The sequence below is a fragment of the Cherax quadricarinatus genome, chromosome 4, assembly GCF_038502225.1.
Source record: "Cherax quadricarinatus isolate ZL_2023a chromosome 4, ASM3850222v1, whole genome shotgun sequence".
Lineage (NCBI taxonomy): Eukaryota > Metazoa > Arthropoda > Malacostraca > Decapoda > Parastacidae > Cherax > Cherax quadricarinatus.
Window position 1 is genome coordinate 4,964,026 of NC_091295.1, and position 27,517 is coordinate 4,991,542.

Here is a 27,517-nt window from a genome sequence, read left to right on the forward strand (position 1 = left end):
ATCAGCAACTGCCTGAAGGAACTTGTCAGGTTTCCTCTTTATAAAACTGTTTTGTGGAGTATACAGAATGAAATTAGTATTTGAGGTGTTGTACAGCAGAAAAGAATAAGCACCACATTGGCCAAAAATCTGGGTTAGTGTACAGATTAATTCCTTAATGTTTTGTCTCCAAGTTATGGATTCTCTGCATTATATTCACACCACACATTGCCCTTAGACGTGACATCTCCACTGCCTCCAGCCTTCTCCTTGTTGCAGCATTCACTATCCATGCTTCACACCCATATATGAATGTTGGTACCATTATTTTTATTATTTTATTATCACACTGGCCGATTCCCACCATTATATTCTCATAAATTCTCCTCTTTGCTTCAGTGGGTAACGTTTTTTGTCTCCGCAGACTCCTCAGTGCATCGCTCACCTTTTTCCCCTCAGTAATTCTATGATTCACCTCATCTTTCATAGACCCATCTGCTGTCAAGTCCACCCCTAAATATTTGAATGCATTCACTTCCTCCCTACTCTGTCCTTCTGATCTGATATTTAATCTTTCATTAACTAAATTCTTTGTTATCCTCATTGTCTTGCTGTTTCCTATGTTATGTTTTAATTTCCTTCTTTTACATACCCTTCCAAATTCAGTCACTAACTTCTTCAGAATCTCCCGAAAGCACAGTGTCATCAGCAAAAAGCATCTGTGGCAACTCCCACTTTGTTAGAGTCTTTATCTTTTAATCCCACACCTCTTGCCAACACCTGAGCATTCACTTCTCTTACAACCCCATCTTTAAATATATTGAATATCCATGGTGACATGCATCTTTGTCTAAGGCCAGGTTTTACTAGGAAATAATCCCCCTCTCTCCTGCATACTCTAACCCGAGCCTTTCTATCCTGGTAAAAATTCTGAATTGCTTTCAGTAACCTACCACTTACTCTATACATTTGCAACATCTGCCACATTGCACCCTTATCCACCTTATCATATGCCTTTTCCAAATCCATAAGTGAAACTGAAACCTCTTTACCCTTATCTAAATATGTACTGTTCACTTATGTTTCAATGTAAACTCTTGGTCTACACACCCCCTACCTTTCCTAAAGCCTCCTTGTTCATCTGCAAGTATGCTCTCTGTCTTACTCTTGATTCTTTCAATGATAACCCTACCATATACTGTACCAGGTATACTCAACACGCTTCTTTCTTTCAACACACTGGCTGTATCCCACCAAGGCGGGGTAGCCCAAAAAGAAAAACAAAAGTTTCTCCTTTTATATTTAGTAAATGTACAGGAGAAGGGGTTACTAGCCCCTTGCCCCCAGCATTTTAGTCGCTTCTTACAACATGCATGGCTTACGGAGGAAGAATTCTGTTCCACTTCCCCATGGAGATAAGAAAATGCAGAGGGGTGTGTATATACATGTATATTTATGCTTGTTCATGCATGTGTAGTGCAACCTAAGTGTAAGGAGAGGTAGCAAGATGTGCCTGAAATTTTGCATGTTTATGAGACAGAAAAAGACACCAGCAATCCTACCATCATTTAAAAACAATTACAGGCTTTCGTTTTACACACTTGGCAGGATGGTAGTACCTCCTTGGGCTGTTGGTGTCTTCCAACCTACTAGCTAGAACTCAACAGGCTTATTCCCTTATAATTCTTACACTCTCTTTTGTTCCTTTTGCCTTTATACAAAGAACTATGCATGCTCTCTGTCAATGCCTAGGTACCGTCCCTTCTTTCATTTATTTATTAAAAGCACCAACCATTCCAAAACTATATTCCCTCCTGCTTTTAACATTTCTGTCTTTATCCCATCAATCCCAGCTACTTTACATTCTTTCATTCTACCCACTCTCTCACACACCTTCCCCACACTCACAACTAGCTGTTCCTCACTCCTACAAGATGTTATACCTCCCTGCCCAATACATAAAACCACAGCTTCTCTGTCTTAATCAACATGTAACAGTTCCTCAAAATTTTCTCTCCATCTTCCCGATACCTCTGACTCTCCATCCAATCACTCTCATATCCTGGTTTTAACTGTCAAATCCCTTTGTTCCCCAGGCTTTTTCAATTTACTGATTGTTACACTTTTGGCTTGTGTAATGTTAATAAAGGTCCTGGCTAATAAAGGGTAAACAACCTGCTATGTCTAGGGGCATTTATATTATTTAAAATAGAGAAAGAAACCACTCTAGGGCCAGCTTGTACCTTCACATTAAATGTGGATTGTTAATTAGTCAATTTATTATTAACCCCTTCAGGGTCCAAGGCCAAAATCTGAAGTGGTGCTCCAGTGTCCAAGAAATTTTGAAAAAAAAAAAAAATATTTTTCTTACAGAATTAAAGAGCATATTTTTGCGAAGGTAATAAGACAAAAAAAAACATTTCTGATCAGTACTTACCGAGATACAGTGCCAAGAAGTTTGTCCAAAATGATGTGGTGGCGGCAACATTGACGAATTCCACATACGCGCATTACTTTATTTAGCGGTTTTTATTGTTTTTTTCTTTTCTTTTCCAATTTTTTTCTTTTCCTACTAACATTTGGGGCCTGGGAGACCAATACTGTATATAATGTATATATATAAACTCACTGTATTGAACACAATAACCGCACTAAAGTTATTATCATATTATTCTTTACCACTGTTGTTTATTACAATAAACATGCACAAATCTTGTATAATACTAATGTTCTATCATATATTTACATATTTACAATCACTGGACATGGTTTTAAAACTGCTGGAGCTTGTGGAACTCCTTGAAACAAGGCACCATGCACAGAGGCACCTTACATTCCTCACACATAAACCGAGTGTCTTTGCGTCTTTGTTGCCGTCGTTTTGTTTGTGCACAGACGATGCATCTCTTCTGAGCAAATTTCTTCTGAGTTGAAGGAAGCTGTATTATGAAATGATCACCTTCCCTCCTCAAACGCTTGGGTATATCCTGAGTAATTCGAGGACCTTGTTGTATAGCAGGTGTTCTTACCTGGTACTTCATTATGAGTTGTCTGACAACAGACAAACAAAATTCACCATACGGTGGTCTGTTGCCAGTCTTTATTTGGTACATATTATATGCATTGAACATTGAAATGTCCATGAGATGAAAGAAAAGTTTCATGTACCACTTGTAACTCTTATGAACACAATCAACAAAACCAATCTGCATGTCACATTTGTCAACCAAGCGCATGTTTTGTGTATAATCAATCACTGTCACTGGTTTTCGAATACGTTCATTAGTCACTTGATCAACTTTGCCACTGTCTTGCATTTCATTACGGTGAATGGTTGTCAACAATGTGACATCTCGTTTGTCATGCCACCGTAATGCCATGATGTCATTGGCAGTAAACACCTGCACGTCATCACCACGAGCACCTGCGTTGAGCCTGGGCATATGTTTACAATTAGAATGCACTGTGCCACACACATCTGTCTTGTTCACTCGCATGAAATCACTGAGTAATGGGCTTGTGTACCAGTTATCAGTATATAATGTATGCCCTTTACCAAGATAAGGTGCCATCATGTTTCTCACTACATCACCTGAGATACCCAATAACATCTTGGTATCTTTCAATGTTTTACTTCCCGTGTATACAACAATATCCAATACCAGGCCACTGTCACAGTCACCGAGTACAAACAGTCTTATACCAAAGCATTTCCTCTTGCTCGGTATATACTGTTTGAACGACAGTCTACCTTTGAACAAAATCAAAGACTCGTCAAGTACAAGATTCGAATGGATAAAAGTACATGTTGAACTTTTGTTTCAAATACATAAAAACATTTCTAATCTTGTATAACCTGTCACTTCTGTCATGCCTGGTTTTGTCAGAGAAGTGCAACATACGTAACAGTAAGATAAACCTGTTCACTGGGATGATTTCACTGAAGACCAGGGTAGAAATTAGCCGATCTGTAGACCAGTATGCTTTTATATTATGCTTATAGACATGAGGCATAAGCATTATTGTTGCAAAAAGCAAATACATTTCTGCAACAGTCGTCTCTTTCCACTTGTGTAGTCTTGACTGTGGTGATATGATCGTATTTGCCATGGTGTACTCAAAATACTTATTACTTTCCCTGACAACAGTTTCCATCAGTGGCTGGTCAAAGAATAATTCAATGAATTCCAGTTCATTGGCCGTGTTTCCAAGGGGACAAGTAGGTAGAATTCCACTTTGAGAATCATCAAAGTGGTGAGGCTTGGGAACAAAATTGGGATTTTGCTGCCAATCCCAGATACGGTTTGCTGGTGGATACTGGACATCATAGGCTGGTTGTGCAGATGGTTGTGGTTGTGGTGGGCTGGTGGCTGACTCTCTGCTTTGTCCTTGAACTGACGAGTCAGCAGCGTGGGTCCCAGCCTGGGCTGGTGAGTCACGCATGGCGGTGCCACTACCATCACCACTACCACCATCTACTGATGCCTGTGGTCTATCCATGCCAAGTGTAGCCACATCTTCCTCACTATCACTATCTAAACCTGGTGTAGGGCCACGGGATGTACTCCAGGATGTACTCCATCCCCTGGGCACAGCATAGGGTACACTACCCGAGCGCATGCAGCGGCGAACATACTGACACTTCACTGGTGAATATGATTCCTCACTATCACTACTCGAATGATCGTCAAGCGCAATAAAATCACAATCCACGTCACTATCATCATCATTACTGAAGTCAGAGGCCTGGCCACGTGAAAATATTAGTTTTCTCTTGCGTTGAGGCACAACCGACCGTGAGTCACGAGTGCCCACACCAGAGGTAGAAGGTTGAGGATCGTCAGGGTTTTCTGCACTATTATCGATATCCTGGTCATTCCTTTCGGTCACTAACTGATCAAAGCCATAGAATTTGTCTTCATTTCCACTTCCATCAGTGTCAGAACTATCAGATAGGAAGAGGAGAGTCCCAATTTTCTGGGGAGTGAGAGCTGACTTGCGACAAGGCATGGTGAACAAGGGTAACTGAGCCGGCATTCCCACAATGCTATGCGGGCGCCTAGATTTTTTGTTTATGGCGCACACCCACCACGCAGACCCATTCTCTCACATGTAGACCTATGAGCGCTTTTGCGCTAAATTTGACGGCGCTAGAATTTTGGCGTAGATCTACGGTTTGGACACTCAACGTGAAGCCGTAGATCTACGGGACGGACCCTGAAAGGGTTAAGTAATTTATACAATATATACAACCTACAATCTACTCTACTACATACCATAATACCTTTACTCACTCACATTAGCTCACTTGCACACTGCTAGTGACACAAAATATATAAACATTTATAAACAGGGAGGCTCCATGACACCCCTCCCCCTCCCCTTCTTTTGCAGGCTACTCAACCTCCAGGCTGTACAAGTACTCTCCCAGAACTTAAATAGACCTCAGCACACTAAGGCATTACGGGTAAACATGAGAGCACTTAAACACAAATAAAAGTACCTATAGTATAAACCAAAAAAAAAAAAGCCTACTCACACAACTATGTCTTGCTCTTTGTGCTGTGCTTCACCGACTGAACAAAACACACCTCACTCTCTCCTCTACTGGCCACTCTGACCAGGAGTAATATGCATCCAGTTTCAGAACAATCCCAGAGTTATGGAGCATTTTTTTTTTTTTTTTGTAAAATATTCTCTACAATATACTGCGTAATACTGATCTCACTCCAAAACTTTTTCTTATTCTCAGCAAAATTTATTGATAGCATCTCACCTACTCTCTCATTTGCTCTTGTCTTATGTTCCTTCACCACTCACTCAACCTATCTTTTTCTCTCCATATACTCCTCCCTCCATGCATCACTTCTACTTTGTAAAAACCTCTAATATGCTAACTTTTTCTCTCTTACTGCTCACTTTACCTCATCATTCCAGCAATCTCTCTTCTTCCCTCCCGCACCCACTTTCCTCTAGCCACAAACTTCTGCTGAACACTAACACTTCATTCTTAAATCTACTCCATACATCTTCAACCTTATTGCCTATACTCTCACTAGCCCATCTTTCTTCCATTAGTTGTTTATATTTTACCCTGATATATATTACATTGGTAATAGATACTGACAAATATCTTACCCTAACTGCTTCCTCCCTTAGTTTTTAAACCTTCTCCTCTTTCTTTTACTTGCCAATTCCATTCTTATTGTATCCCATTTACCTTTTACTCTCACTGTTGCTACAATTAAAAATGGATCCAGTACATCTGTGGCCCCTCTATAAACATGGATATCTTGAAGCCTACCCATTGATATTTTATCTACCAATACATAGTCCAACAAACTACTCTCATTACACCCAATATCATATCTTGTACACTTATCCTTTTTTTCTTAAAATATGTATTATGTGTTACAAAACCTCTTCCTATACAAAGTTCAATGAAAGGTCCCTCATTATCATTTACATCTGGCACCTCAAACTTACCTACCACACCCTCTACACCTGGCACCCTAAACTTACTTACCACACCCTCTACACCTGGCACCCTAAACTTACTTACCACACCCTTTACACCTGGCACCTTAAACTTACCTACCACACCCTCTACACCTGGCACCCCAAACTTTCCTACCACACCCTCTACACCTGGCATACCATACTTACCTACCACACCCTCTACACCTGGCACCCCAAACTTTCCTACCACACCCTCTACATCTGGCATCCCATACTTACCTACCACACTCTCTACTCCTGGCACCCCAAACTTACCTACCACATTCTCTAAACCTGGTACCCCAAACTTACGTACCACACCCTCTACTCCTGGAACCCCAGACATACCTGCCACACCCTCTATAACCATTTCTTCCACTTTACCATTCATGTCCACTGCCACAACTACTCTTTCACACTTAACATCTTCCAAAATTTCCTCTTCACTCCTGTCTTCTCCAGGTTCATAAATGCTTCTAACCCACTTTTCACATCCAGCCCTTATTTTAATCTGCACAATCCTTGAATTTATGCATGTATATTTCCTTTACTCCTTCCATAACAGATCCTTCAACATTGTTGCTACACCTTCCTTGGCTCTAACTCCCTCAATTACTTCTGACTTAATCCCATTTATTTCTTCCCACTGAAGCTCCCCTACCCGCTTCAGCTTAGTTTCACTTCGAGCCAGGACATCTTTTTTTTTCATTCATAACATTGGTAGTCATCTCTCTCTTATCATCTGCAATACATCCATGCACATTCAAACATCCCAGCTGTAAAAAGTTTTTCATATTTTTTAGTAAATAATAAAGGAGAATGGGTTACTAGCCCATTAGCTATATTAAAAATAATTATGTACCAAAAAGGGAAAAAATAATTTGGTTTTGTAATACTTGTTATGATAAATTTTTGACTAAATTCCATTTTTGCATTTTTCCAGGATTGCCAGTATTAGCAGTGAAGATTTACCGGGTGGAAGCCAAATCATGTGATACACCATCTCTTCGAGGCATCATGGCAACTGTTGGGAGCATAACACTTAGCTTACGAAGACCTCACGGTGATTTGCTCTGTTTGCTCCTCTCAGGTCCAGAAGATAAAACAGGTCTTGAGGTTATGCCTCCTGAAACTTTGTCAGTGTCTGATAAGTTGATCAAAGTTGCTCTTCAGCTACCCAAAAATAATTGTGATGAGAGTGTTCCCAGCATTATTACTGTTGGTATGAAAAAAATTGCTTTTTTGTTTGATCCTCAGCTTATTCAGTGGCTTAAATATTCCCCAAGGAAGACTGATTCAGGCATCTTGACTGATATGGTGTTTTTAAAAAAGATATCCGAAGTTCGAGGAATAGCAAAGTCTCAAAGAAAAGCATCAGAGAGTGAATCCGAGGCAACGAAGGTTGAATCGTCAACTTGTACACTATCTGAACCTAAGACAGCAAGTCGAGGTGGACTGTACTCAGCTCAGGAATCTCAGGCAGAGCACTCTAAATCGTGGAAAGAAAAATTTGTAGCTTGGTATCCTATTCTAAGTAGATTATTAATTCATGTAGACCTGGACACTGCCACTGTTTTCTTCTCCTCGTCCCAGCTAAATATTGCATCTGAGTCAGGACTGGTGAATGCCGTCCACCGTACATACTTAACAAGAAGTGAGAGAGCAACCCTGGGAGATACACTAGTATTTTGCCTTCCTCATCTTGTGCTTCATAATGCTGCACAAAAGCAAAGTCTTCTGCACAATGTCCACGATGTTCCAGTCATCTTGCCAACAGAAATTTGGGCAACAGGTAAACTTAATAGTCATACTTTATATATTGATTTTTTTTTTTCAACAAGTCGGCCATCTCCCACCTAGGCAGGGTGACCCAAAAAGAAAGAAAATCCCCCCAAAAAAAATACTTTCATCATTCAACACTTTCACCTCACACATAATCACTGTTTTTGCAGAGGTGCCCAGAATACAACAGTTTAGAAGTATATACGCATAAAAATACACAATATATCCCTCCAAAACTGCCAATATCCCAAACCCCTCCTTTAGAGTGCAGGCATTGTGCTTCCCATTTCCAGGACTCAAGTCCGGTTATATAAAATAACCGGTTTCCCTGAATCCCTTCATTAAATATTACCCTGCTCACACTCCAACAGCTCGTCAGGTTCCAAATACCATTTGTCTCCATTCACTCCTATCTAACACGCTCATGCATGCTTGCTGGAAGTCCAAACCCCTCGCTCACAACACCTCCTTTACCCCTTCCCTCCAACCTTTTCGACCCCTACCCCGCCTTCCTTCCCCTACAGATTTGTAAGCTCTCCATGTCATTCTACTTTGATCCATTCTCTCTAAATGACCAAACCACCTCAACAAAAACTCTTCAGCCCTCTGACTAATACTTTTATTAACTTCACACCTTCTTTTAATTTCCACACTCCAAATTTTCTGCATAATATTTACACCACACATTGCCTTTAGACAGAACATCTCCACTGCCTGCAACTGCCTCCTCGCTGCAGCATTTAAAACCCAAGCTTCACACCCATATAAGAATGTTGGTACTACTATACTTTCATACATTCCCTTCTTTGCCTCCTTAGATAACATTTTTTGTCTCCACATATACCTCAATGAACCACTCACCTTTTTTCCCTCATCAATTCTATGATTAACCTCATCTCTCATAAATCCATCCGCTGGCACGTCAACTCGCAAATATCTGAAAACATTCACTTCTTCCATACTCCTCCTGAATTTGATATCCAATTTTTCTTTATCTAAATCATTTGATACTCTCATCACCTTGCTCTTTTCTATGTTCACTTTCAACTTTCTACCTTTACACACACTCCCAAATTCGTCCACTAACCTTTGCAATTTTTCTTTAGAATCTCCTATAAGCACAGTATCATCAGCAAAAAGTAACTGTGTCACTTCCCATTTTGTATTTAATTCCCCATAATTTAATCCCACCCCTCTCCTGAACACTCTAGCATTTACTTCCTTTACAACCCCATCTATAAATATATTAAACAACCATGGTGACATTACTAAAAACCCCCCAAAAAAAAAAAATTTTTTTTTCCCCCTTTTTTTAAAAAAAAATTTTTTAAATTTCCCCCCCTTTTTTTTTTTCCCCCCTTTTTTTTTTTTAAAAAAAAGGGAAAAATTTTTTTGGGGGGGGGGGGGGGTTTTTTTTTTTTTCCGGCCTTTTTTTTTTTTAAATTTTAAAAAAAATTTTAATTTCCCCCCAAAACCCAAAGGGCCGGCTCTTTTTTTTTTAAAAAACCCCCCCTTTATTTTTTTTTTTTAAATTACCAAAAAAAAATTTTTTTTTTTTTTCCCCCCCTTTTCCCCCCTTTTTTTAATTTTTTTTTTTTTTTTTAAAAATTTTTTTTTTTTAAAGGGGTTTTGTTTTAAAATTTTAAAAAAAAAATTTTTTTAAAAAAATTTTTTTTCTTTTCCCTTTTTTCCTTTTTTTTTTTTTGGGGGGGGCCGGGGTTTAAAAAAAAAATTTTTTTTTGGGAAAAAAAAAAATTTTTTTTCCCCCCCGGGGCCCCTTCCTTTTTTCCCGGGATTTTCCCCGGGGGGGGTTTAAAAAACCCCCCCCCCTTTTTTTTTCCCCCTTTTTAAAAAAATTTAAAACCCCCGGGCCCCCCCCCCCCCTTTTTTTTCCCCCCTTTTTTCCTTTTGAAATTTTTCCCCCCCTTTTTAAAAAAAAAAAATTTTCCCCCTTTTTTTAAAAAAACCTTTTCCCCCCCCTTTTTTTTTTTTTTTTAAAAAAAAAAATTTTTTTTCCCAAAGGGGTTTAAAAACCCTTCCCCCCTTTTTTTTTCCGGGGGGAAAAACCCCTTTTTTTCCCTTTTTTTTTAAATTTTTAAACCCCCCCCCCCCCAAAAAATTTTTTTTAACACCCCCCCTTTTTTTTGGGGAAAATTTCTTTTTCCCCCAAAAATTTTTTCCACCCCCCTTTTTTTTGGGTTTTCTTTCATTTTTTAAAAAAAACCCCCAAAAAGCCCCCTTTTTTTTTTCCCCCTTTTTTAAAAAAAAAAAACCCCCCCCCTTTTTTTCGGGGAAAGGGGAAAAATTGGGGGGGGGGTTTTTTTCAAAAAAAAATTTTTTCCCCTTTTAAAAAACCCGGGAAATTTTTAAAATTTTTTTCCCCTTTTTAAAAAAAAAAATTAACCCCCCTTTTTAAAAAAAAATTTCCCCCTTTTTTTTTTTTTTCCCCCCCTTTTTTAAAAAAAAAAAACCCCCCCCCCTTTTTTCCCCAAAAATTTTCCCGGGGGGGTTTTTTTTCCCCAAATTTTTTTCCCCGGGGAAAATTTTTTTTTTCCCCCCCAAAACCCCCCCAAAAACCCCCTTTCCTTTTTTTTAAAATTTAAAACCCCAAACTTTTTTAAAAATTTTTTTTTTCATTTTTTCCCCCAATTCCCTTTTTTTAAAAAACCCCTTTTTTCCCCCCCCCCCCCCCTTTTTCCCCCCCCTTCCCCCCCCCCCCCCCTTTTATTTTTAAATTTTTTTTCCGTTTTTTTAATTTCCCCCCCCCAAACCCCTTTTTTTTTTTTTTAAAAAAATTTTTCCCCCCCAAAAAAATTTTTAAATTTTTTTTTTAAAATTTTTTTTTTCCCCCTTTTTTCCCCTTCTTTCACCCCCTTTTTTTTTTCCCCCCCAAAAAAAAACCAAATTTTTTTCCCCCCTTTTTCCAAAAAATTTTTTTTCCCCCCCAAAAAGGGCCCCCCCCCCTTTTTTTTCCCCCAAAAAAAACCCCCTTTTTTAAATTCCCCCCAAAACCCCAAAAAAAAAATTCTTTTAAAAAAAATTTTTTTTAAAAAAAATTTTTTCCCCAAAAAATTTTTTTAAAAAAAAAAAAAAGGGGGGGGGAAAAAAAAAAAAGGTTTTTAAATTTAAAATTTTTAAAAAAAATTTCCGGGTTTAATTTTTTTAAAAATTTTTTTAAAAAATTAAAAATAAATTTTTCCCCCTTTTTTTAAATTTCCCATGACCCGGGGGTTTTCCCCTTTTTTTAAAAAATTTTCCCCTCCCCAAAAAAAATTTTTTTTCCCAAAAAAAGGGCCCCCCCCAAGTGTTTTTTTCCCCTTTTCCCTTAAAAAAAACCCCCAAAAATTTCCCCCCCAAAAAAATTTTTTTAAACCCCCCAAAATTTTTTAATTTTTTTAATTTTTTCCCCCCCTTTCAAATTTTTCCCCAAAATTTTTCCCCCCTTTTTCCCCCTTTTTAAACCCCCCCCCCCCCCCCCTTTTTTTTAAAAACCCCCCCCCTTTTTTTTCCCCCCCCTTTTCTTTTTAAAACTTTTTTTTTTTTTCCCCTTAAATTTTTTTTTTAACCCCCCCCCTTTTCCCCCAAAACCCCCCCTTTTTTTCCCCCCCCCTTTCCCCGTTTTTTCCCCCTTTTAAAAAAAAAATTTTTTTTTTCCCCCCCCCCCCCCAACCCCCCCAAAATTTTTTTTTTTCCCCCAAAATTCCCCCCAAATTTTTTTTTCCCCCCCCTTTTTTAAAAAAATTTTTTCCCAAACCCCCCCCCCTTTTTTTAAAAAATTTTCCCCCCGGGCCCCCTTTTTTCCCCCGGGCCCCCCAAAAAAAACCCCCCCGGAAAAACCCAAAAACAAAAAAAAAATTTTTAAAAAAATTTTTTTCCCCCTTTTTCCTTAAAAAAAAAAATTTTTTAAAAACCCCCCCCCCCCAAAAAAAAAAAAAGGGCCCCCCCCCCCTTTTCCCCCCATTTTTTTTCCCCCTTTTTCCCCCCCCTTTTTAAAACTTTTTAAAACTCCCCCCTTTTCAATTTTTTAAATTTCCCCCCCTTTTTTTTTTTTTCCCTTTTTTTTTAAAAACCCCCCCAAAAAACCCCCTTTTTTTTTAAAAAACCCTTAAAAAAATTTTTTTTAAAACCCCTTTTCCCCATTTTTCCCTTTTTTTTTTTCCCCCAAAAATTTTTTTTTCCCCCCAAAACCCTTTTTTCCCCCCCCTTTCCCCCCCCCCCCTTTTTTTTTCCCCCCTTCCCCTTTTTTAAAACCCCTTTTTTCCCCCTTTTACTTTGACAATTTTCTTCTTTTTCTTTTTAGTAATTTATTACAGGAAAAGGGGTTACTAGCCCATTGTTCCCAGCATTTTAGTTGACTTTTACAACAAGCATGGCTTTCGGAGGAAAGATTCTTATTCCACTTCCCCATGGATATAAAAGGAAAAGTAATAAGAACAAGAACTAAGATAAAATCAAAGAAAACTCATAAGTGTGTATAAATAAACATGTACATGTATGTTTAGTGTGACATAAGTGTAAGTAGAAGTAGCAAGACATACCTGTAATCTTGCATATTTATGAGACAGACAAAAGACACCAGCAATCCTACCATCATGTAAAACAATTACAGGCTTTCGTTTTACACTCACTCGGCAGGACGGTAGTACCTCCCTGGGTGGTTGCTGTCTACCAACAGCTGCTCTCTTCCCACTTTTCCATTATGATATAATGAAGGAAATGCATTCACCATCACTCAAACAGTAACTGACTTGCCAGAAGTACACAGGCATCACAGTTCAAATTACCCTCCAGACTGCTTCATCCCCACCCATTGTTATTCTTGTTCTCAAAACCATCCAATACCAGTGTTGTTCGTGTTTTCAGCAATATGCAGCTTACTACAGTAGCATATAAAAGTTCTCCTGCACCATCATGATTTAAAACCATCAGGAAGTGGAACTTTATGTGCTGTACTTTATCATATATTTTCCACTTACTATGCTGTTTAAACTGCAAGCATTCTCAGTATATATATAGTGCAGTTTTATTTCTTTCACATTTAAGTTAGATTACTTGTGATCTAACTTACATGTCAAGTTAGGAGGGCATCTGGCTCATTGTATATTGAAGATTGAGACACTTATGCAGCATATGGGAATCTTTATTCAGGAAACGTTTCGCCACACAGTGGCTTCATCAGTCCAATTCAAAGAGGAAGGCGTAAGGAGAGGAGGAGTATGAGGTAATCAGTCCCTCAGCCTGGAGTCGATGTGTTCAGTCCATCAATCTTGTAGAATGTACAGCATAGGGCCGTAGACGTGGCTTATATACTGTAGTGAGGTGAGGTGAAGCAGGCGGAGGCGGGGTCATAGTGGTACCATCCACTAGTCGAAGTAGGTCTTTGTCCAAAGGTTGAACAAGTGTTGAAGAATTCTTTGTATCAAGATCCCATGATGCTGCAGTGTCTGACAGTTGTGATGAATGGTTTGAAAAACCGACAAGTTGAAGATTGAGACACTTATGCAGCATATGGGAATCTTTATTCAGGAAACGTTTCGCCACACAGTGGCTTCATCAGTCCAATACAAAGAGGAAGGCGTAAGGAGAGGAGGAGTATGAGGTAATCAGTCCCTCAGCCTGGAGTCGATGTGTTCAGTCCATCAATCTTGTAGAATGTACAGCATAGGGCCATAGACATGGCTTATATACTGTAGTGAGGTGAGGTGAAGCAGGCGGAGGCGGGGTCATGGTGGTACCATCCACTAGTCGAAGTAGGTCTTTGTCCAAAGGTTGAACAAGTGTTGAAGAATTCTTTGTATCATACTCATACTCCTCATACTCCTCATACTCCTCCTCTCCTTACGCCTTCCTCTTTGTATTGGACTGATGAAGCCACTGTGTGGCGAAACGTTTCCTGAATAAAGATTCCCATATGCTGCATAAGTGTCTCAATCTTCAACTTGTCGGTTTTTCAAACCATTCATCACAACTGTCAGACACTGCAGCATCATGGGATCTTGATACAAAGAATTCTTCAACACTTGTTCAACCTTTGGACAAAGACCTACTTCGACTAGTGGATGGTACCACTATGACCCCGCCTCCGCCTGCTTCACCTCACCTCACTACAGTATATAAGCCATGTCTACGGCCCTATGCTGTACATTCTATAAGATTGATGGACTGAACACATCGACTCCAGGCTGAGGGACTGATTACCTCATACTCCTCCTCTCCTTACGCCTTCCTCTTTGTATTGGACTGATGAAGCCACTGTTTGGCGAAACGTTTCCTGAATAAAGATTCCCATATGCTGCATAAGTGTCTCAATCTTCAACTTGTCGATTTTTCAAACCATTCATCACTCATTGTATATTATTGCAACATTATTATTATTACAGGTACAGCACTGATTTTCTGGCATCCTTGGTTCCTAAGCCTCTCCAGAATATTGATTCTGTCAGACCAACATTGGTCACATAAAAATAATTCAGGAATACTCCACTGAAATTTCAATTACTCCGATGTGGAAAACATGAAGAAATGAAAACTGTTGGAGTATGAAACAAATTCCAACCACACAATAGAGCGAAAAATTAATGTAAAAGACCTGGGATTGATAATGTCAAAGGATCTCACTTTCAAAGACCACAACATTGTATCAACTGCTTGTGCTAGAAAATGACAGGATGGATAATGAGAACCTCAAAATCAGGGATGCCAAGCCCATGATGACACTCTTCAGGTCACTTGTTCTATATAGGCTGGAATATTGCTGCACACTAACAGCATCTTTCAAGGCAGATGAAATTGCTGACCTAGAAAATGTACAGAGAACCTTCATGGCACAAGTAAGTGCGATAAAACACCTAAATTACTGGGAATGCTTGAAGTTTCTTAACCTGTACTCCCTAGAATGCAGGCGGGAGAGATACATGATTATATACACTTGGAAAATCCCAGAGGGATTGGTACCAAAATTACACATGAAAAGCACTCCCTATGAAAGCAAAAACTCAGCAGACATGCAACATTCCCGCAATGAATAGCAGGGATGCCACTATTACGATAAGAGACAACACAATAAGTATGAGGGGCCCAAGACTGTTCAACTGCCTCCCAGCATATATAAGGGGGATTACCAATAGATCCCCGGCTGTCTTCAAGAAGGCGCTGGACAAGCACTTGATGTCAGTACCTGACCTGACCAGTTTATTTAGGTACAGGTATACATAAGTATAATTATCAGAGCATATATGGCAGATGTTGCAAGTACATATATGGAATAGGTAGTAAGTTATTAAATGCTGTTAAGAGTTTTTATGAGGATAGTGAGGCTCATGGTGTGTAGAAGAGAGGGAGACTACTTCCCGGTAAAGGTGGGTCTTAGACAGGGATGTGTAATGTCACCATGGGTGTTTAATATATTTATAGATTGGGTTGTAAAAGAAGTAAATGCTAGGGTGTTGGGGAGAGGGGTGGATTAAATTATGGGTAATCAAATACAAAATGGGAATTAACACAGTTACTTTTTGCTGGTAATACTGTGCTTATGGGAGATTCTAAAGAAAAGTTGCGAAGGTTAGTGGATGCGTTTGGGAGAGTGTATAACGGTAGAAAGTTGAAATTGAACATAGAAAAGAGTAAGGTGATGAGGGTATCAAATGATTTAGATAAAGAAAAATTGGATATCAAATTGGAGAGGAGGAGCATGGAAGACGTGGATGTTTTCAGATATTTGGGAGTTGACGTGTCAGCGGATGGATGTATGAAGGATGAGGTTAACCATAGAATTGATAAAGGAAAAAAGGTGAGTGGTGCATTGAGGTATATGTGGAGACAAAAAACATTATCTAAGGAGGCAAAGTAGGGAATGTATAAAAGTATAGTGGTACCAGTACTGACCGAATTTGTTCCCATAAGAAATATTGTGAAGTTGATTAGTCCATTTCAGACCCCCAAACATACACGTACAAACGCACTTACATAAATACACTTACATAATTGGTCACATTCGGAGGTAATCGTTATGCGGGGGTCCACTGTATAGTGGTATCAGCACACTTATATGGTTGTGAAGCTTGGGTTGTAAATGCTGCAGCGAGGAGGCAGGTGGAGGCAGTGGAGATGTCCTGTCTAAGGGCAATGTGTGGTGTAAATATTATGCAGAGAATTCGTAGTGTGGAAATTAGGTGTGTAGTTAATAAAAGTATTAGTCAGAGGGCTGAAGAGGGGTTATTGAGGTGGTTTGGTCATTTAGAGTGAATGGATCAAAGTAGAATGACATGGAGAGCGTATAAATCTTTAGGGGAAGGAAGGCGGGGTAGTGGTCATCCTCAAGAAGGTTGGAGGGAGTGGGTAAAGGAGGTTTTGTGGGCGAGGGACTTGGACTTCCAGCAAGCATGTGTGAGCGTGTTAGATAGGAGTGAATGGAGACGATTGGTATTTGGGACCTGACTAGCTGTTGGAGTGTGAGCAGGGTAACGTTTAGTGAAGGGATTCAGGGAAACCAGTTATTTTTATATAGCTGGACTTGAGTACTGGAAATGGGAAGGACAGTGCCTGCACTTTGAAGGAGAGGTTTTGGGATATTGGCAGTTTGGAGGGACATGTTTTGTATCTTTATACGTATATGCTTCTAAACTGTTGTGTTTTGGGCACCTCTGCAAAAACAGTGATTATGTATGAGTGAGGTGAAGGTGATGAAAGTATTTTCTTTTTATGTATTTTCTTTCTTTTTTGGTCACCCTGCCTCGGTGGGAGATGGCCAGCTTGTTAAAAAAAAAAAATTAAAATAATTGAAATTTTGGAGTTTCCAGACATAATGGAGAGACATGGTGCTTACGGAACTCACAGAGAATGTAAACATACCAGGTGGGGTGCAGTGACTGTATTAGAAAGTCAGGCGGGGGGAGTCGTACAGCGAGTTTTGGTCATAATTTGAAATGTCTGTATTAGAGGAATGCCGTAAAGTGAAACGCTGTAAAGCGGGGTCCTGCAGCATCTTCATTACTGTTATCTTTGTCACTTACATTTTTTCATCAGGCTTCAGAATAGTGTCTATAATTTCAGAATCAGTACAGTGACAAACAACATGTATATCTTTGTTGACATTCATCTGTTCTGCCAGATTTTCTTTATTAATCCTGCTTGCTATATTCTTGGCAGTAACTTCCTTAGCACTTTGCATATTCAAGCAATTCATGAACATCTTCTTTTTCCTTTGAGATGTGAAATCCTGTAAGGTCAGCCAAGATTTTCATCAGGTGAATTATCAGACATTAAGGCTGGCCTCAACTTATGCCAGGCTTTCTCTAGTGTTGATGCTTTTTGGTTCTCCAAGGCACTAGCAACCAACCAAATCTTGATTTTTAAGTTAAATTCTTAATGAATGTCTCAACAGGTTTTTCAAGACTTACCACATCTACATACATTTCGCAAAAAGTGAGGGATCTTTACCCTTCACAGAGTGAAGTATTCCTTGGTCTTGAGGTTGGATAAGTGATGCACAGTGTAGTGGGAAATACACTGTATAAACATTTTTTCATACATGTGAGTTCAGCTTTGGGGTGAGCTGAACAGTTGTCTAGAATAAGAAAAATGTTTTTATTTGCCAGTAGGCCTACAGATGTGCTGTGTATTCTGGCTTCTGGCACACAAAACTTTTCAAACCATTCTAAGGTAAACTCATTGATAATCCATCCATTTTTATTTGCATGGTATATTATTGGGTAAATTTTAATGGAATGCAAACCTAACATAAGACGGGCCTGGAGACATGACTATTGAAAAGAGAAAATGTTATTATCGTGCCAGGAACATATGCATTGTTTATTCTCAGCCCTATTTTGAAATTGGCATTTCTTGAATTTTGTCTTTCTTGAATTTTTTGCTACTGTTGCCAGAGGTGCACAGATACAACAGTTTAAATGTTTCTCTAAACAGTAAATATCCCCACCCCTCCTTCAGAGTGCAGGCTCAAGTCCGGCTACCCAATTTCCCTGAATCCCTTCACAAATTAATAATAATATTATTATTACTTTTATGTTTTTTAACACATTACCATCTTCCACTGAGATAAGATGACAATAAAAAAAAAGAGAGAACTCATTCACAATTATTCAATTTTTGTTTTGCCAAAAGTGTCTTGACATCACCATTCTGATGATCCTCTGATCTGCAACATCCTCATCTATCCTTTAGAGTGCAGGCACTGTACTTCCCACCTCCAGAGGAGTTGTGCAAGAATGGTATATAATACCAACAAGATGAAATTAAGACACATATGCAACATCTGGGTATCTTTATTGTAGACGTTTTGCCATCCAGTGGCTTGATAAATACAAATTCTAGGACTTTACTTGAAGACAGTAGAACTATATGATATAACTGTCCTGTCAGAGAGGGGCTGATATAACTGTCTTGTCTGAGGGGGGCTGATATAACTGTCTTGTCAGAGGGGCTGATATAACTGTTCTGTAGAGAGGGGCTGATATAACTGTCTTGTCTGAGGAGGGCTGATATAACTGTCCTGTCAGGGGGGCTGATATAACGGTTTTCTCAGAGAGGGGCTGATATAACGGTCTTGTCAGAGAGGGGCTGATATAACTGTCTTGTCGGGGGGTCTGATATAACTGTCCTGTCCGAGGGGGCTGATATAACTATCTTGTCAGAGCGAGGCTGATAACTGTCTTGTCTGAGGGGGGCTGATATAACTGTCTTCTCAGAGAGGGCCGATATAACTGTCTTGTCGGGGGGCTGATATAACTGTACAGTCAGGGGGGCTGTTATAACTGTCTTGTCAGATGGGGCTGATGTAAGTATCTTGCCAGAAGGGGCTGATATAACTGCCTTGTCAGATGGGGCTGATATAACTGTCTTGTCAGAGGGGGCTGATATAACTGTCCTGTCAGAGAGGGGCTGACATAACTGTCTTGTCAGAGAAGGGCTGATATAACTGTCCTGTCAGAGAGGGGCTGATATAATTGTCTTGTCAGAGGGGGCTGATATAACTGTCTTGCCTTGGGGGCTGATGTAACTGTCCTGTCAGTGGGGGTTGATATAACTATCTTGTCAGAGAGGGGCTGTTATAACTGTCCTGTCAGAGGGGGCTGATATAACTATCTTGTTAGAGGGGGCCGATATAACTGTCTTGTCGAGAGAGGCTAATATGACTGTCCTGTCAGAGGGGGCTGATATAACTGTCTTGTCAGAGGGGGCTGATACAACTGTCTTGTCAGAGGTGGTGATGTAATTGTTTTGTCAGAGGGGGCTGATATAGCTGTCTTGTCAGGGGGCTGATATAACTGTCACGTCAGACGAAGGCTGTTATAACTGTCTTGTTAAGATTTGGGCTCATATAATTGTCTTGTCAGAGGGGGCTGTTATAACTATCTTGTCAGAGATGGGCTGATATAACTGTCCTGTCAGAGGGGGCTGATATAACTATCTTGTCAGAGGGGGCTGATATAACTCTCTTTCAGAGAGGGGCTGATATAACTTTTGTGAGAGGGGGCTGGTATAACTGTCTTGTCAGAAGGGGGCTGATATAACTGTCTCATCAGAGAGGGGCTGATATAACTGTTTAGTGACAGGGGGCTGTTACAACTGTTTTGTCAGAGGGGGCTGATATAACTATCCTGCCAGAGAGGGGTTGATATAACAGTTTTGTCAGATGGGGCTGATATAACTGTTGTCAGAGGGGAGCTGATATAAATGTCTTGTCAGAGAGGGGGCTGATGTAACCGTTTTCTTAGAGCAGGCTGATATAACTGTCTTGTCACAGGGGGCCTGATATAACTGTCTTGTCATAGAGGGGCTGATACAACTGTCTTGTCAGAGGGGGCAGATACAAATGTCTTATCAGAGGGGGTGATATAATTGTTTTATCACAGGGGGCTGATGTAACTGTCTTGTCAGAGGGGGCTGATATAACTGTCACGTCAGACTAGGGCTGATATAATTGTCTTGTCAAAGAGGGGCTGATATAACTGTCTTGTCAGAGAGGTGCTGTTATAACTTTGCTGCCAGAGGGGGCTGATATAACTGTCTTGTCAGAGGGGGCTGATGCAACTATCTTGTCAGAGAGGGTGATATAATTGTTTTGTCAGAGGGGGCTGATATAGCTGTCTTGTCAGAGGTGGCTGATATAGCTGTCTTGTCAGAGTGAGCTGATATATCTGTCTTGTCAGAGAGGGGCTGATATAACTGTCTTGTCAGAGAGGGGCTGTTATAACTGTCTTGTCGGAGTGGGCTGATATGACTGTCACATCAGACGAGGGCTGATATAACGGTTTTGTCAGATGAGGGCTGATATAACTGTCTTGTCAAGATTGGGGCTGATATAATTGTCTTGTCAGAGGGGGCTGACATAACTATCTTGTCAGGGATGGGCTGATGTAAATATCTTGTCAGAGAGGGGCTGTTATAACTGTCCTGTCAGAGGGGCTGATATAACTGTCTTGTTGGGGGGGCTGATATAAGTGTCCTGTCTGAGGGTGCTGATATAACTATCTTGTCAGAGATGGGCTGATATAACTGTCTTGTCAGAGGGGGGCTAATATAACTGTCTTGTCAGAGGGGGCTGATATAACTATCTTGTCAGAGGGGGGCTGATATAACTCTCTTGTCAGAGAGGGGCTGATATAACTGTTTAGTGAAAGAGGGCTGGTATAACTGTCTTATCAGAAAGGGCTGATATAACTGTCTTGTCAGAGAAGGGCTGATATAACTGTTTAGTGAGAGGGGGCTGTGATAAGTGTCTTGTCAGAGAGGGGCCGATATAACTGTCTTGTCGGGGGGGGGCTGATATAACTGTTCTGTCAGAAGGGGCTGATATAACTATCTTGTCAGAGAGGGGCTGATGTAACTGTCTTGTTGGAGGGCTGATATAACTTTCCTGTCAGAGGGGGCTGATATAACTATCTTTTCAGGGATGGGTTGATATAACTGTCTTGTCAGAGAGGGGCTGTAATAACTGTCCTGTCAGAGGGGGCTGATGTAACTGTCACATCAGACTAAGGCTGATATAATTGTCTTGACAAAGAGGGGTTGATATAACTGTCTTGTCAGAGAGGGGCTGAAATAATTGTCCTGTCAGAGAGGGGCTGATATAACTGTCCTGTCAGAGGGAGGGGCTGATATAACTATCTTGTCTGAGGGGGGCTGATATAACTGCCCTGTCAGAGGGGGCTGATATAACTGTCCTGTCAGAGAGGGGCTGATATAACTGTCCTGTCAGAGAGGGGCTGACATAACTGTCTTGTCAGAGAAGGGCTGATATAACTGTCCTGTCAGAGAGGGGCTGTAATAAGTGTCCTGTCAAACTGTTTAGTGAGAGGGGGCTGTGATAAGTGTCTTGTCAGAGAGGGGCCAATATAACTGTCTTGTTGGGGGGGCTGATATAACTGTTCTGTCAGAGGGGGCTGATATAACTATCTTGTCAGAGAGGGGCTGATGTAATTGTCTTGTTGGAGGGCTGATATAACTTTCCTGTCAGAGGGGGCTGATATAACTATCTTTTCAGCGATGGGTTGATATAACTGTCTTGTCAGAGAGGGGCTGTAATAACTGTCCTGTCAGAGGGGGCTGATATAACTATCTTGTCAGAGAGGGGCTGTTATAACTGTCTTGTCTGAGGGGGGCTGATGTGACTGTCTTGTTGGGAGGCTGATATATCTGTATTGTCAGAGGGGGCTAATATAACTATCTTGTCAGAGAGGGGCTGATATAACTCTCTTGTCAGAGAGGGGCTGTTATAACTGTCTTGTCTGAGGGGGGCTGATGTAACTGTCTTCTCAGAGTGGGCCGACATATCTGTCTTGTCGGGGGGCTGATATAACTGTCCTGTCAGGGGGGGCTGTTATAACTGTCTTGTCAGAGAGGGGCTGATAAAACTGTCTTGTCAGAGGGGGCTGATATAACTGTTTAGTGAAAGAGGGCTGGTATAACTGTCTTATCAGAAGGGGCTGATATAACTGTCTTGTCAGAGAGGGGCTGATATAACTGTTTAGTGAGAGGGGGTTGTGATAAGTGTCTTGTCAGAGAGGGGCCGATATAACTGTCTTGTCGGGGGGGGGGGCTGATATAACTGTTCTGTCAGAAGGGGCTGATATAACTATCTTGTCAGAGAGGGGCTGATATAACTATCTTGTCAGAGAGGGGCTGATGTAACTGTCTTGTTGGAGGGCTGATATAACTTTCCTGTCAGAGGGGGCTGATATAACTATCTTTTCAGGGATGGGTTGATATAACTGTCTTGTCAGAGAGGGGCTGTAATAACTGTCCTGTCAGAGGGGGCTGATGTAACTATCTTGTCAGAGGGGGCTGATATAACTGTCACATCAGACTAAGGCTGATATAATTGTCTTGACAAAGAGGGGTTGATATAACTGTCTTGTCAGAGAGGTGCTGTTATAACTGTCTTGTCAGAGAGGTGCTGTTATAACTTTGCTGTCAGAGGGGGCTGATATAACTGTCTTTTCAGAAGGGGTGATATAACTGTCTTGTCAGAGGGAGCTGATATGACTGTCTTGTCAGAGGGGGCTGATATAACTGTCTTGTCAGAAGGGGTGCTGTAACTGTCTTGTCAGAGGGGGCTGATGTGAATTTGTTGTCAGAGGGGGCTGATATAACTGTCTTTTCAGAAGGGGTGATATAACTGTCCTGTCAGAGGGGCTGATATAACTGTCTTGTAGGGGGGCTGATATAAGTGTCCTGTCTGTGGGGGCTGCTATAACTATCTTGTCAGAAATGGGCTGATATAACTGTCTTGTCAGAGTGGGGCTGTAATAAGTGTCCTGTCAGAGGGGGCTGATATAACTATCTTGTCAGAGGGGGGGCTGATATAACTCTCTTGTCAGAGAGGGGCTGATATAACTGTCTTGTTGGGGGGGGCTGATATAACTGTTCTGTCAGAGGGGACTGATATAACTATCTTGTCAGAGAGGGGCTGATGTAATTGTCTTGTTGGAGGGCTGATATAACTTTCCTGTCAGAGGGGGCTGATATAACTATCTTGTCAGAGAGGGGCTGATATAACTCTCTTGTCAGAGAGGGGCTGTTATAACTGTCTTGTCTGAGGGGGGCTGATGTAACTGTCTTGTTGGGAGGCTGATATATCTGTCCTGTTAGAGGGGGCTAATATAACTATCTTGTCAGAGAGGGGCTGATATAACTCTCTTGTCAGAGAGGGGCTGTTATAACTGTCTTGTCTGAGGGGGGCTGATGTAACTGTCTGCTCAGAGTGGGCCGATATATCTGTCTTGTCGGGGGGCTGATATAACTGTCCTGTCAGGGGGGCTGTTATAACTGTCTTGTCAGAGGGAGCTGATATGACGGTCTTGTCAGAGGGGTGCTGATATAACACTTAGTATAACATGACAAACTGCAACATAACATCTCAATTCAACTTTGTAGATATGTATTCAAAGTGGTTGAAGTATAATTACATTTTTGAAAATATAAGATTATGTGATTATGATTACAGCTTTTCCTCACTTAATGATGGAGTACCGTTCCTAAGACCACGTCGTTAAATGAATTCATTGCTATGTGAGGAGCATACTATAATGTTACTTGGTTTGTGTCAACTCTCTTTGATAGTGTTTTAATGTCACTTTTGCACCATTTATAACATTTCTGGTATATTTTTATGTTTATACAGTAGTGTACTGTACAGTGGAACCTCAACTTACGAACAGCCCACCATGTGAACTTTTCAGGATACTAGCCGTCGTTCGGTAATTTTTTTGCTTGTGGATACAAACGAAATTTCAGGATGCGTACTTCCCCCTGAAGGGGGGTTCCTTAAATAGATAAATAAAATATTTATTTTTTTGCAAAGTTTACAATGTGTGCTTACATATAATATGATTGGAACAAAGAAAGCCACTATCATTCCGAGGCATTTTGGGCAGACTTAACTTAATACTTATAGACTATTTAAGTTTAGACATGTAAAAAGTAGTGGTTACCAGTGTTGTGCTGATGGTGGCACCAACTACTGGCAGCCTTTTGAAGTTTCCCCTTACTGTTATTTTTTTATTTTTTATTATCACACTGGCCGATTCCCACCAAGGCAGGGTGGCCTGAAAAAGAAAAACTTTCACCATCATTCACTCCATCACTGTCTTGCCAGAAGGGTGCTCTACACTACAGTTTTTAAACTGCAACATTAACACCCCTCCTTCAGAGTGCAGGCACTGTACTTTCCATCTCCAGGACTCAAGTCCGGCCTGCCGGTTTCCCTGAACCCCTTCATAAATGTTACTTTGCTCACACTCCAACAGCACGTCAAGTATTAAAAACCATTTGTCTCCATTCACTCCTATCAAACACGCTCACGCATGCCTGCTGGAAGTCCAAGCCCCTCGCACACAAAACCTCCTTTACCCCCTCCCTCCAACCTTTCCTAGGCCGACCCCTACCCCGCCTTCCTTCCACTACAGACTGATACACTCTTGAAGTCATTCTCTTTCGCTCCATTCTCTCTACATGTCCGAACCACCTCAACAACCCTTCCTCAGCCCTCTGGACAACAGTTTTGGTAATCCCGCTCCTCCTCCTAACTTCCAAACTACGAATTCTCTGCATTATATTCACACCACACATTGCCCTCAGACATGACATCTCCACTGCCTCCAGCCTTCTCCTCGCTGCAACATTCATCACCCATGCTTCACACTCATATAAGAGTGTTGGTAAAACTATACTCTCATACATTCCCCTCTTTGCCTCCAAGGACAAAGTTCTTTGTCTCCACAGACTCCTAAGTGCACCACTCACCCTTTTCCCCTCATCAATTCTATGATTCACCTCATCCTTCATAGACCCATCCGCTGACACGTCCACTCCCAAATATCTGAATACATTCACCTCCTCCATACTCTCTCCCTCCAATCTGATATCCAATCTTTCATCATCTAATATTTTTGTTTTCCTCATAACCTTACTCTTTCCTGTATTCACTTTTAATGTTATTATTATTGTTATTACTATTATATTCTATTATTATTATTATTATTATTGTTATATTAATTATTTTATTATTATTATTAGTATGTATGTGGTGAGGGGCTCTTGATCTAAGGAATTTGATCTATGTTCCAGTTCCCTAAATTAAGCCTGAATACCTTCCATCCTCTCCCCCCACAAGTGCTTCTGCATTATAATAATAAAAATAATGATAATAATTATAATATAATAATAATAATAAGAATAAGAATATAGTAATAATAATAATAATATAATAATTTGATAATAATAACACGTATAATAATAATATACAGGTCTCCCTCAACATCCGCATTTTCCACTTTCGCGGGCTTCGAATATTCGCGAATTAACAGCCGCCCAATCATATTTGAAATATGTCATTACATATGATAGGAATTGTGGCAGTGGCAGAGTTTGTTTGGAGATAGGACAAGATAATCCTTCAATATGACACTGATATCAACTCTATGGCTTATTTATCTATTGCAATTGATCTAATATGACATAATAAACAACATTAATAACATAAAAACATGACATAAATTCTAGGATGAATAAAATACGTCATTAACCCTTTCAGGGACCAGAGGCCAAATTTCAAAGTGTGCACCAGTGTCCAAGAATTTTCAAAAAATAATTTTGTTTTTTTCTTATGAAATGGTAGAGAATCTTTTTCTGAAGATAATGAAACAGAAAGTATGAAATTTGATGGAAAATTGACGAAATTATGCTCTCACGAATTTTGCTGTGTCAGCGATATTTACGCATTGACGATTTTGCCAACTTTGACTCCTATTTTAGGCCAATTACATTATTCCAATCAACCAAATTCTTAGCTACTTCACAAGTATTACTTCTATTCTATTGATTGAGCAGGTCACTAAGTGAGGAGAGGCTGTATCCATATTCATCAAAAACTGATGCATGAATTATAAAAAATAAATTGATTTGAATGATTAAGAAAAATATTCACTTGTTAACAGGAGCATAGCACAGCATTTACACCTATTTTCTATTAGTGAAATTGTAAATGGGTTTCTTGATATACAGTATAAAAGGAATTGTTCTGAAGTGTCAGTAACTGTCGCAGCATTGTAGTGGTGTTCATCTTCTTCCACTCTGTAGCATCTTTAGGTTGCTCTTGGTTTGACTGATCAGTCAGGACATGTTTAGCAGAGGGAAGATTTACCCTTGAGCACTCCTTTGCTGAATGATTCATTCATAGCATAGTATAGTGCTTATATTGAGATTTAACAAATTATGAATTGCAGGATAATTTTCAGTGACATGATTGCTATAATTTATGAAATTTTGATTGTAATTTTCCAGTATTTAACCCTTTCAGAGTCCAAAAGCCAAATTTCAAAGTGTGCACCAGTGTCCAAGAATTTTCAGAAAATATTTTTGCTATTTTTTCTAATGAAATGGTAGAGAATCTTTTTCTGAAGGTAATAAAACAAAAAGTACGAAATTTGATGGAAAATTGATGAAATTATGCTCTCGCGAATTTTGATGTGTCTGATATTTACGCATCGGCGATTTTGCCGACTTTGACTCCCATTTTAGGCCAATTACATTATTCCAGTCGACAAAATTCTTAGCTATTTCACTAGTATTACTTCTATTCTATCGATTGAGCACAAGAATTCGCCAGGTCAACTGTTTCAACTACAAAATAAAGTGATCGGAAATTAGTGATTTGGCCAATTTAATGCAAAGTTCAAAATACTCCAATTTTAAAATAGGGTCCAGAATGAACAATGCAGGCATTTCTGGCACTAAACTAACATTTCCCCTGTTCATTAGTTACATTTTCAGACTTTACTAATGAATTCCATTTTTATTTTTTATTCACATAATGAATTTTTATTCAAGCCAAAAAATTTGAAGATTTACTGTTATGCAGTATTGTAATAATTGTATAAATAATATCACCACATTTGTGAATGTATATTAGACCCACCAGCTGACATGTATTAAACTTGTGAGGTCATTTGTTTACTCTTGAACATCGGCAAAAATTTAACATTTCCACTACTTTGAGCTCAGTTTCAAGCCATTTCCAGTACTAAAACCAATCAAAATCATCTCTATTTCTGTATTATATCTTCCATTCTATCAAATGGGACCAAGAAATCGCAAATACAACTATAAAAAAAATACAAGAAAATACTGCAAAGTCGCTGTTTTAATCGAAAATTACGGTCTCAGTTTTTTTTCTCTTATTATGCACTGTGTGCTGCAGGATTTGTTTTATGTGGTGCACACATACCATATAGATGTA

General features: G+C 39.9%; 1 protein-coding gene across 1 annotated transcript in view; it reads left to right on the forward strand.

Moving 5' to 3' along the window:
* Vps13B (vacuolar protein sorting 13B) overlaps positions 1–27,517 on the forward strand; it is a 394,231-nt gene that overhangs the window by 144,664 nt on the left and 222,050 nt on the right. Inside the window, exon 17 of the mRNA XM_070098172.1 lies at positions 7,421–8,269. Within this exon, the coding sequence (XP_069954273.1) occupies positions 7,421–8,269 (849 nt within the window). The remainder of the gene's footprint in view (positions 1–7,420; positions 8,270–27,517) is intronic.